This window comes from Cavia porcellus, unplaced genomic scaffold (assembly GCF_034190915.1).
Source record: "Cavia porcellus strain 051 isolate PalLab524CR breed Dunkin Hartley unplaced genomic scaffold, mCavPor4.1 scaffold_7, whole genome shotgun sequence".
Taxonomy (NCBI): Eukaryota; Metazoa; Chordata; class Mammalia; order Rodentia; family Caviidae; genus Cavia; species Cavia porcellus.
This window is the reverse complement of record NW_026947490.1, coordinates 95,160,330-95,171,706: the sequence shown is the minus strand read 5'-3', so window position 1 is coordinate 95,171,706 and position 11,377 is coordinate 95,160,330. Positions and strand designations below refer to the sequence as shown.

General features: G+C 44.2%; 1 protein-coding gene and 1 long non-coding RNA gene across 6 annotated transcripts in view; both read left to right on the top strand.

The window, feature by feature from the left end:
• The window catches only part of Cd24 (CD24 molecule), a 68,745-nt gene extending 66,900 nt beyond the window's left edge, over positions 1 to 1,845 (top strand). For 4 of the 5 annotated variants that reach the window (XM_063253962.1, XM_063253961.1, XM_063253963.1 and 1 more), the window contains one exon: positions 177 to 403. Coding sequence is in view for 1 of the 5 variants with exons in the window: in XM_063253966.1 (XP_063110036.1) it covers positions 177 to 344 (168 nt within the window). In the remaining 4 variants the exon portion in view is untranslated. Of the gene's footprint in view, positions 1 to 176 lie in introns of all 5 variants that reach the window. The other variant, XM_063253966.1, reaches the window with a different exon arrangement.
• Positions 1,846 to 8,786: 6,941 nt separating this feature from the next.
• The window catches only part of LOC134476777 (uncharacterized), a 43,216-nt gene continuing 40,625 nt past the window's right edge, over positions 8,787 to 11,377 (top strand). The window contains exon 1 of the long non-coding RNA XR_010048572.1: positions 8,787 to 9,022. This is a non-coding gene — a long non-coding RNA (uncharacterized LOC134476777). The remainder of the gene's footprint in view (positions 9,023 to 11,377) is intronic.

Here is an 11,377-nt window from a genome sequence, read left to right as displayed (position 1 = left end):
GACCTGGGTGTAGCAAGATAGAGCATGTGGTTAGCAGGTATGAGGCTGCGTTCAGTTCCTAGCACTGCAAAAATGAATGAATAGATAAATAAATGTGTGCCTTTATCGTTGAGCGTTTGTAGAGCTAGCTATGACGTCTGTAGAAATTTATCAGAGTAACTTTTTATGTATTTTAGATTTATTCAAACCAAACCACTGCTGTGTCATCTTCAAATAGCACCACCCAGACCACCTCTGCTGTCCCAAATCCAACCAATGCCACCACCAAGGCAGGCAGCGGTGCCCTGCAGTCAACGGCCAGTTTCCTTGTGGTTTCAATCTCTCTTCTACATCTGTACTGTTAGAGACTCTGACCAAGAAGCGTCTCTACTTCCCCATCTTCCAAACCCAGCCCAAACAGCGACTACAAGTCCAGTGTGGCGAAGAAGAAATCTAATTCCACACCGTTATTTGATTGATGCAGAAAATGTTGAGAATTCCAAATTTGATTCATTTCAAGGACGTGTGAAGGGACTGACAGATGATGGATGCCAATATTAAATCTGCTGGATATTTTTTTGGGGTACAAGATGAAGAGAGAATATCCAAGATTGACCATGATTTCCTCGATGATCGCTTAACAAATATGGACACTTAAAACTCTTCCTGGAAAACGAGAGTAGATTTTATCTAGAAATAAAAGATGGGATGTGAAATGGAGATTCAGTTTTCATTTGGTTCTTTAAATCTATAAGGCCATAAAACAGATAATATAAAAAGCTTCCATATGCTATTTATATGTACATTAGAAAGAACTACCAAGTGTTACTGTAACTCCTTGATGCGTCATGTCAGCAGTACTAATTTAATGCTGATATCTCTAGCTAGTTTCACATTGTTAAGCTCCACTGTTTTCTTGGGAACTGAAGTCTTTTTTTTCTCTGCCCTCTGTGACTTCAGATTTGACAAGGTAATGACCTTTGGCTTTTTATGTAGTAATTGACATGTACCCGGGCCATGGTGGCCTGGAACCCACCCCCAAATCTAAACATTGTGAGTCAGTATTTCCAAAGTGAAGTAGTAGGCATCCCCCTCCCCGCCCATCTTCATTCAACAAAAGCACCAGACTCATGTAGCTAAACTGATTCCAAAGAGTAGAATTCTATTGACCTCAAATGATTTTAAAATACTGCTTTTTAAATTTCTGTATATGTTGAATACACAATTAAAAATACAGTCTGTTTTGAAGATAAAATTACAGATCTTGAAATTAGAAGGGCAAACATGCAAAGGAGCCAAAACTAAATCAAGCATTTGGGAAGCGAAGCCTAGAACCTGCATTAGATTTGCAAAAACTTTTATACTTTTTCTGTAAATACTTTTTTTTAAAAACTATGGATCACAATAGCCACATTTGGAACATGTTCTGTTAGCAGTCAATATTTTTAGGTAGTTAGAACTGATCCTAAGCTTTGATTTTTGCTGTCTTTTACAACTGCCTTGATATACAGAAACCTAAAAAAAAAAAAAAAAAAAAGACACACCCTGAGCTCTGTTCGCATGGTCACACACTGATGCTTGCGTGTTCCAGTATCTAATACGACCGCAGTAGTCTTGATGCAACCCGAGGCTTTTCTTTCCCATCTTTAGAAACCTACATGGGAACAGCCAGATCGAATAGATCTGAAGCTACTGTGTGTGTGAATGAACACCCCCTCTTGCTTCATCTCTGAATGCTGCGCATCTGTTTGGATTGTATATTGTGTTTGTGTATTTATGCTTTGATTCATAGTAACGCCTCATGTTATGGAATTGATTTGCATTGAACACAAACTGTAAATAAAGAAATAAATGGCTGGAAGAGCACCCTGTTGAATTTGCAGTTTTTCTGGTTACCAGGAATTCTCTTTAGTGATGATGGTTCTATATCTGTTCATTTAAGCCATTAGGGATACACCTCACTATTTCCCTATTAAGAAAATGACAGTTGATGACAGTTGGTCTATTTCTGCCTTGCTAACTAGCAGCAGGTTTTGACCAAAATATGTTCTCCAAAGTTGGCTTCTTTAAGACAGTGCCTCATTTAATAACTCTTTGTTGTATGCCGGTGACATGCCAGGATACTGACAATTGAATGCTGAACTACAGGACAAAGTCTCTTAGTTGAGAAAGTATGTGATGATGAGTAATCCCTGAAGTGTCATATAATTCCCGCAAGGAAAACACCAGGGTGCTACGAGTTGTGGCCCATGGTTCGAGAGAATGAATGGTTTTAGGCATGGGAGCAGACATCTGAAATACAGAACAGTTTTGAGATCAGAGGACTCAGGCATGGTGGCGCACACCTGTAATCCCAGCGTCTGGTAGGCTGAGACAGGAGGATCTCTGCAAGTTCAATGCCAGCCTGAACTACATACTAAGACCCTGTTGCAAGAACAAACAAAGGATCAGAGAATACTGGGAAGAATGGCAGGTGCCAAGTCCCCAGGTCAGAACCGCTTTTTCTGTTCCCACCCTGAGATCCACAAATCACATTTGCTCCTAAATCATCTGTTCCTTTCACACCCCTGAGTTCTAACACATCTGGTGGTTCAGGGACTCCCAGGATCTTTGCTGCGGTCTGCAGCCCCCAGGAACCGTGGCACCTCGGGTGTCCGGTGGAATTCTTTCCCAAGGAACCTCAGCTGTGCTGCTAAGGATTTTCAGTTGACGGAGCTAGACCCATCTAGATTGTCCAGAACAACCTCCTGGCGTTAATCCTACCTGCAAAACACTTCACGGCAACATGAAGTACTAGGTTAGTGTTTGGTTTAGTAACTGAGGACTTACTACGCTGACATACGACCTGACTGTCATGGTCTACACTGTGTCAGTTTGACACTGGCATCTCTCTCATACTTGCATGTGCTAGGCAAGTGCTCTGCCACTTACTACATTCTCAGTCCTTTTTAAAAATTTTATTTGAAAAGATGGACACGGTGGCACACGCCTGGAGTCCTAGCACTCAGGAGGCTGAGGCAGGAGGATCGCTGTGAGTTCAAATCCAACCTTGGCTACATAGTGAGTTCAAGGCCAGCTTGGGCTACATAGTGAGAGCCTGTCTCAAAAAACAGCCCATCCCTCCAAAAAGACCAAAAAATTTTATTTGAGACAGAGTCTTACTAAGTTGCCTTAGCTGGCCTCAAAGTTGGGATTTTTCTGCCTTATTTTCCTGGTAGCTAGGATTGCAGGTGTGTGCCATTGACCCGGCTTTCCGGGTAAAGACAACAAGATCATACTTCTTCCTAATATGATAGGATTATATTTCACCCAATCAAAACCACTTTCCCGCAGAAGAGAACGCGGAATCTTTAGGATGCGTTCACTAGTTTTCACATCCTGCAGCTCGTGATGTTAAGTTAACCATAATTACACATTATCAATATATCTTAGTTTAGATGCTCAGAAATAAGAGGGAAGAAAGCATAAATTCTGGATTCTAAGCCAGTCATGGGGCTGGCCCTGGTATTTACAACCTGCCATTACAAATCCCAGATTTCCTTTGCTGTCAGTAAGCATCTTACTGGGTCATCCCTGAGACGGGCAGGGTCATCCAAACCTTTTCCTGAATTTTGTTGTAGTCTTTTACCAATTTGAGTGGCAGATGTGGTTGTAGTAACACTCAGCCTCCGTTATTTAGTAACAACTCACCTTTCACTGGTGGTCAAGATTAAAAATTCCACAAACACAGTATGGTAACTCCTTTCTTCGTCCTGTGATGCTGAGGCCGGGAAGCCCCAGCGGCTGGGTGGCAACCTCAGCTTCTAGTTTGAGGGGATCAAGAAGGAAATATTCTTTCTGTGGTACAGACCTCTAGACAAACGGGACATAACATCTCCAATGGACACAAAAGTTTCACTAGTGACCAGTGCCACCTCCATTTTCTGTTGGTTCCTGGACCAGCTACTGGGGAGATGGCACCATAGTTAGAAATGCCCTGCCCTAGTCCTCCGGGGATTGATCCTAGCTGGTGCTCCTTGAGGTGTCTTTTGTTTGTTTTGGTTTTGTCTTTTTTTTTTTTATCACTACCGGGGATCGAGCTCGTGACCATGTGCTTGCAAGGCAGGCGCTTATGCCACTGAGCTAAATCCCCGCTTGTTTTGTCTTTTTGAGATGGGATCTTGCTGTGCAGCCCAGGCTGGCCTCGAACTCACTGCTGTTCTCTTGCCTCAGACTCCCGAGTGCTGGGATTACAGGTGTGTGCCACCATGCCTGACGCCTCTCCTCTCACGCCAGTGGCTCCAGGATTATTGGGAACATGGCAACTCAGCGGCCACAGGCTCACTGTCACATCACTGGCTGTGAAGTGAACTCCTGGTCAGATGCAATGCTGAGCATGTGGTTTGTTATGCTACTAAAGGGTGGTAGTTTTGGCCAAAGCATTGCATGCAGGGAAGGCAGACTGCACAATAAGAACAAAATGCTGCCCTTTACACAGCGGAGGTGATTCGATGTAATTAGCATCTCCCCTGATGACCGCTCCGTGGAATGGCGCCTTTTAGGGTGTTGCTTTTGTGCTATAGTGCTTGGTAGTGGCTGTAAGAGTTGGTGAATGTAGGTAAATGTAGGTCCATGTTGCTGGGCCTCTGCACCGTGACCACTTTGTTTATGCACCTGTTAGAGATGGGGAGACTGGAGAAAGGTTAGCTGTACTCCTCAAAACGAGTTATCCTGCCTACTTGAATACTAAAATTCTTCCCTACTGCGCTCATCTTTTGGTGAGCATTCACACGGGGTACAAATATCACATTCTTTGTCTACATCCTTGTCCTCCTCCTCCTCTCCCTCCCTCCTCCTCCTCCTCCTTTTTTTTTTTTTTGTCTTTTTCATTTTTATCGGTACCGGGGATCGAACTCACAACCGCCTGCTTGCAAGGCAGGTGCTTATGCCGCTGAGCTATATCCCCAGCCTCTTTTTTTCTTTTTGAGACAGAATCTTGCTGTGCATTTCAGGCCTGACTTGAGCTCACTTTGTAGTCCAGGCTGGTCTTGAACTCACAATGATCCTCCTGCCTCAGCCTCCTGAGTGATGTGATGATAGGCATATGCCACCACACCCAGCTGGTGTCCAAATCCTTCTAGCCATATATCTCTTCCCTGGACCTTCTTGTCGTTAACTTCCTTATCGTGTTTCTCCCGAGTCCGTCTAGCCAAATCATCAGCCATAGCCCATGAACCAACACACACTCATACCTGCTGCCTTGAGCCTCCCAAAGCAAAATGAATGGCCAGACCCACATTTTATAATTCCGTGGTTTGTGATTCTGCCCACTGGCCAATTTCTTTCACCACCGTTCTTTCGAGAAGATTCGGAAGGATTTGTAGAGTGCCAGTACCTACTATTGAGTAGTGCCCAACATTGTGTAGAACCTTCTAGAAACCTTTTTATTTTTTGTACTGGGGATCGAGCTCATGACCTCGCACCTGCCAGGCAGGTGCATGTGCCACTGAGCTAAATCCCCAGCTATAAACCTTCTTATAAAAGGCCTAAGTTTTCTCTTTTTCAGTTAGTGTCAAGAAATTCCATGAGACCATAGGTACAAGCTGCCAAAGGGAAGGCCATAGCACTGGAGCAGGGGCTGTGGCATCTGGCTTCTTCCTCACGGGTCTGTAGAGCCTGCCCAAGCTCACAAGTACCATTTTCATTTAACAATGGAGCAGGGCCATGCACAGCCAATTTATGGCCTGGTGATCAGATATCATCCAGGTCCTGATGGACAGTGAGGGTTACATGGTGGCCCACAATCAAAAGTTCACTCTCAGGTGAGGTGCAGTAACAAGCCAAAAACAATTTCTAAAAAACATTGTGATCTGTAGAGGACAGTAGGAATCTGCTTTGAAATCCCAAACCTAGTGGCCAGAGATTTAGCTCCGTGGCCCAAGCGGCTGCCTGGCCAGTGCAAGGTCATGAGCTTGATCCTTGGTACCAAGAAAACAAAAAACTTAACTCTTTATCTAAGGTAAAATTACAGAAAAGCAACAACAAAATTGGAGTGTATTTTTTAAAATCAGTGCTCACAGAGGAGGAGATACTTTCTAAATTTTTTTTGTCTTTTCCTTTTTTATAGGTACCGGGGATCAAACTCATGACCACACACTTGCAAGGCAGGCGCTTATGCCACTGAGCTAAATCCCCAGCCCCGGAGATACTTTTTTGACTTTGAAAATTATCCTAAAGTTTCGGGGATGTGTTATTTATCAGAAAAAGCCCACTTCAAGGTTATCCTTTGCGGAGCCTCACTTAATTATTAGTCATATAATTTGAGGCTGCATTAAGCAATGAATAATCATTGTGAGACTAACCCCACCTAAATTTAGTCTTAGTAGATAAAAGCAAACAGTGTAGAGAAAGGACATTAGTTGAAGCTCTGTACCATAAAGTTAAAATGAGAAAAAAAAAAGCCTATTTAGAACTAAACATATTCTAAACGCACACACACACCCAAACGCCACCACTGTCCTTAAAATAGGATTCAAATATTGAGGTAGTTGAAAAGTATGTTTTTTTTTTTTTCATTTTTTCTAGACCTCACTTGAGGTTAGCTTGGTTATTTTTGGATACCTTATTCAGTATAAAGAAAGCATTTCTTCCCCCTTAATTTTTGTAGGATGATACTTTTTGGAACAACAAAATCACCCTCCTGGGTTGCTTCTCTTTAAATTGCATGTAAATTCTAAAATCAATGCATTTTTAAGAAACGTTAGGAAGTTTTCATATTTATGACTTTGCAGCAAAATGTCTCGGGGGCCTACAGTGTCTGAGGCGGTTTAGCTGTCAGCCTCGGAGCAGCAGCAGAGAGGAAGCTTTGTGGGGGCAGCACGTCAGTCCCTTTCCTCTGCAGACCTCAGCCCGCTGGATGCCGAGCCTCTCTCATTGAGAGCAGGGGCCGCTTTCCGCTGCTCCCCCGGACCCCAGTCAGCCAGGAAGTCCTCTTTCCCGGGCTGAGGTGTCCGCGTGCTTCTCTGTCCGCGCTACAACCTCCCACCACTTGTGTCATTTCTCAGAGCTGCACCTGTCTGTCCTTCTCTCCTTGTGCTTTCTGTCACTTTCGTCATCTAAAATGGAGATCTGCTCATTTGGCTCTCGGTTTAAAACTTTGGCTGGCTGTGCTTTGTCTGCTAGGGTGAAATGAGAAACCTCCACTCAAGAGGCATAAGACCTTTAACAATCTGGTCCCAAGCAAGTTTTCAGCCCGTCCCTGGGTTACTGGATTACTCTGTGACTTTTGTTTTTTTGCTTTTTATCGGTACCAGGGATCGAACTCACGACTGCCTGCTTGCAAGGCAGGTGCTTATACCGCTGAGCTAAATCCCCAGCCCCCTACTCTGTGACTTTTTAATATGTCCTCCATCAACTAAGCGTAGCAGTGATAAGTGTGGGTGTCAAAACCAATGTGCTTAGTTGGATTCCCAGCCTGGCTACAGCTACAGGCTCCTAGGCAATGACAGGAGTTCTCTGAGAGCCTGGAGTCTTGTGTGTAAAAGAAGCTTGATAATAATGGGACCTATTGCATAAGGTGGCCGAATCAAATGAGTTGATGCACAGAGCCTTAGAACAGAAATTGGCCCATTGCAAGTACCTAATAAACACTGACCAACATTATTTTCTCTTATGATATAAAAATGCCTTGACCCGTCTCTGAGCTTCTGGAAGGGAGGAACTGTGTCCAAATTATTTCTGGGTTCCTGTTGTGTGTGACAGAGTAGATGCTCAGTTAACATTGAGTAAGTAAAATAAACAGCAGTAATGCTTTAGTTCTGCAGAGTACTGGGGGAAGCTCAGAGCCTGTTACCATATTAGGTCTTGGGGGGAAGTCTGAGGGGGTGGTTGGGACTATTTCTAAACAGGCTGTGCAGTTCTCGTTAGATAGGCAGCTTCCTTATCTATCTGTAGCAATGGTGCTCAACTCCAAAGGCATTATAGACTTACCTGGGAACTGTTTTAAAAATAGGGATATCTGGACTTCTATAACTGGTCTGAGTAGAGCTCAGCCATCAGTCATTTTTTAAAGCTCCCGAGTTGATAAAGTTCATCCAAGTGCAGAGAAGTCTCTGAGAGCAAAGCCTCAGGCCAACCAGCTGCAGGGGCTGCTGCATTCAGATGTGGCCACCAGTCTTGATTTCAAATCCTTGTTCCTAGCGGAAGTGCTCACATCGAGGCATCCATGGATGTCAGTACGGTCACTTTCCACCAGGCCACTGTTTGGATTTCTATCCAACCAAAACAGGCATGGACCGGCTTCTGCTCCGTGCCAGGGAGTGTCCCTCCAGCGTGCATGGGGACCCAGTGTCCCTCCCCACCCAGCTCCCGAAAGGCCACCCTCCCTTTCACTGGTGAATAAATACTCAGCTTATACAGATGGAGCCCGCAACTTCAGCAGAAAGATGAACAAAATGCTACTGCAGGTTGGAAAGTGTGGACGCTACCACCATAGGGTTGGTTTGGACGAACGCATGGAGTTTTGTGCTGGAGCTGCCTGTGGCTGGGGCCAAAGACACCGCTGTCAGCAAATCCTTTGGGGGACTTTCCAGCTTTAAAAATGCTACCATCTTGTTCCACTTTAATAATTCCATGATTGGGACTGTTGGTTTCTTTTTATAGGCCTTTGTGAGTTTGTTCTCCTACCCATTAGGAAGTGGACTCAGGGCTCCCAAACTGAACCCATAAAAACTGATGCGAAGTCACTTCTGCTGTTCTGGGAGATACTGAGCATTCGCCACATTTGTTCATTCCGTGCTGGGTGATCATTTTTGCCCTGCTGTATTTTAGGAGGATTTGGGATAAGTTTCGTTTAGTGATAGATGCTCAAGCCAGCAGTTGACTACCTGGTTCCTGATGTCCACCTTCAATGAGGTAGTAGTCATTTCCTGCTGGTTTGTCAGGCTTATGAAACACAATCCGTGGCTCAATCCTTGTTGAGACACCAACGTGAATGCAATCAGGAAACAGGGTTTCCCTGTGTAACCTATTTGCCTGTATTCTGCTTTTCATCTGCTTATTACAGGTGAGTAATATGCTTAGGAGAAGAAGCGTTTGGGGTATTTTGAAATATTTGCATATACATGAAGCATGGAACCCAAGTGTAGCCATGGAACTCACAGCTGGCTTGGTGGCACACCCTGTAGTCTCAGCACTCTGGGAAGCTGAGGCATGAGGGTTGCTTTTGTTTTGTACCAGGAATCGAACTCTGGACCTTGCGCTTGCCAGGCAAGCACTGTGCTGTTGAGCTATATCCCTGGCCTGTGTTTGAAACTTTGAGCTCAGCCTGGGAAATGTAGTGACACAGGGAGACCCTGTCTCAAAAAAAAGGAAAAAGAGCTGGGGATGTAGATCAGTGCAAAGGCCCTGGGTTCAATCCCTACTATCACAGACACATGAAATTAATATGTTTTCATATATATTTTATAGTCACAATCTAAGGTAATTTTATACATGTTTAGTGTGGCTGCCTTTTGACTGTGACCTGTCATGTGATGTCAGTTGCTGGGATTTAGCTCAGTGGGAGGTCATGAGTTTGATACCTGGTACAAAAAACAAACAAAAACCCACAAAAAATGCCCCCCCCCAAAAAAAAACAAGCAGTTTGAAGCACTTCAGATTTCAGGGTTTTAAATTAGATATTGCTTTTTTATTGGTTTTGTGTCTCATTCTAAAAATTTTTTTGCGTCAACTTATAGGTATATGCAGTAAATCACAGGGTAGGTTACAAATAGGTGAGGAATTTGAGTTAAAAGCCAAATAAAGGGAGAAAAACTTACAACAGGCTTCAAGGACGTTGGTCAGGCATCCTGAGGAGCTACCACAGCCAATGAGATGAAGGGGCCGTGGCTGGACACTGAAGCGAAGCCATCATGCATTTAAATACATAATTAAACCACCGATCTGAATCCAGGTGAAGGGCTTCCAGGTGGAGCATGCTCAGTGTGGTGCACGCCCTGCGGTGGTACACTGGCAAGTTTCTCACGTTCATTTCTTACAATTTTCAGGGCTGGGGATTTAGCTTAGTGGCATAAGCGCCTGCCTTGCAAGCAGGCAGTTGTGAGTTTGATCCCTGGTACCGATAAAAAGGAAAAAGACAAAAAAAAAAAAAAAAAAATCACATTTCTTACAATTTTCATCAAGACAAGTAAATGGCAAGTAATAATTTAGCCAGCAGCTAAAGTAACACTGCCAACCAAAAACACAGCTTTATACTTGAATGCTTACAGGCAAATGACTCCTGAATATCTAGAGAAATAGATGAACAACATCCTGCTGCTTGTGTGTGCACGTGTATGTGTACGCATGTGTATGTGTGTCACTGAGAAGTGAACACAGGGCCTTTGCACTGAGCTACATTGTCAGACTTTTTAGTTTTTATTTTGGAGCAGAAGTTGCTAAGTTGCACAGGCTGGGCTCAATCTTTTGAGCCTCCTGCCTCAGTTTCCCAGAGCATTGGTATTACAGGCGTGCTCCACCACGCCTAGCTAAATGAGTCTTTTCTTTTGAACAGCTTTTTGATAAAGACTGAACGGAAAATAATAGTGGCCAGTCCCTGTTCCTGATACTTTGACATCTGTTTACTCCTGTAATCCTTGCAACATGTTTGTGTGGTCAGTGCTGTGACATAATGACAAGGCTTTCCCCGAGGAGGAACCTGAAATAGTCAAGCTGTTAGGTGGTTTGCACGGGGTCACCCCAGGGTGAGCACACATGGTGGGGTCCTAGCTCAGGTGACTGCCCTAGAATTGCCTCTGTGAGGGTTCAGAGTTACCTCTGACGGGATCAGCGGAAATAGCTCTTCTGTTTGCTGTTAGGCACCAAGGCACGCACTTAATCAAGCCCAGGGAAACCTGACATCATGTTGTGAAAATAAACCAGCCTGAATGTGGCAGAACAGGGATGGTGCAGTGGTGAGCAGGTGGCACTTGTGGGTTGGCCTTGGGCTGGTCTCTGACAACAATTTCAGACCTTCTGCATGTGGTGAGATGGGTCATACAGCCAGGAAGTCCTATGGTTTTTGGACCGGACATGCAGGGACCCAGTCAGGTGTGAGGGGACGGTGGGAAGGAGAGAGCTTTGCACACCGCTTAGACAAGCCCTCCTGACCACTCCGGTTGTGTGCTTCCCTTGAGATCCGTTCCCTTTGGGGTTTATATGTCACTTGTAATTAGGCAAGGATTTCCATGGTAAACAAGTTGAACATTATCGTTTGGACACAATGATACTTCCTTCTGAGTATGTAATCAATAGGCATTCATTGCTAAAAAATATTAAAGGAAGTGCTAAGAGAAAATTGTAAGTCACCTGTAATTGTACTGTCTGGTGACAACAGTTTGAATGTTTATCTTCATACTCCTAGTGTGTTTTTCACTATGCA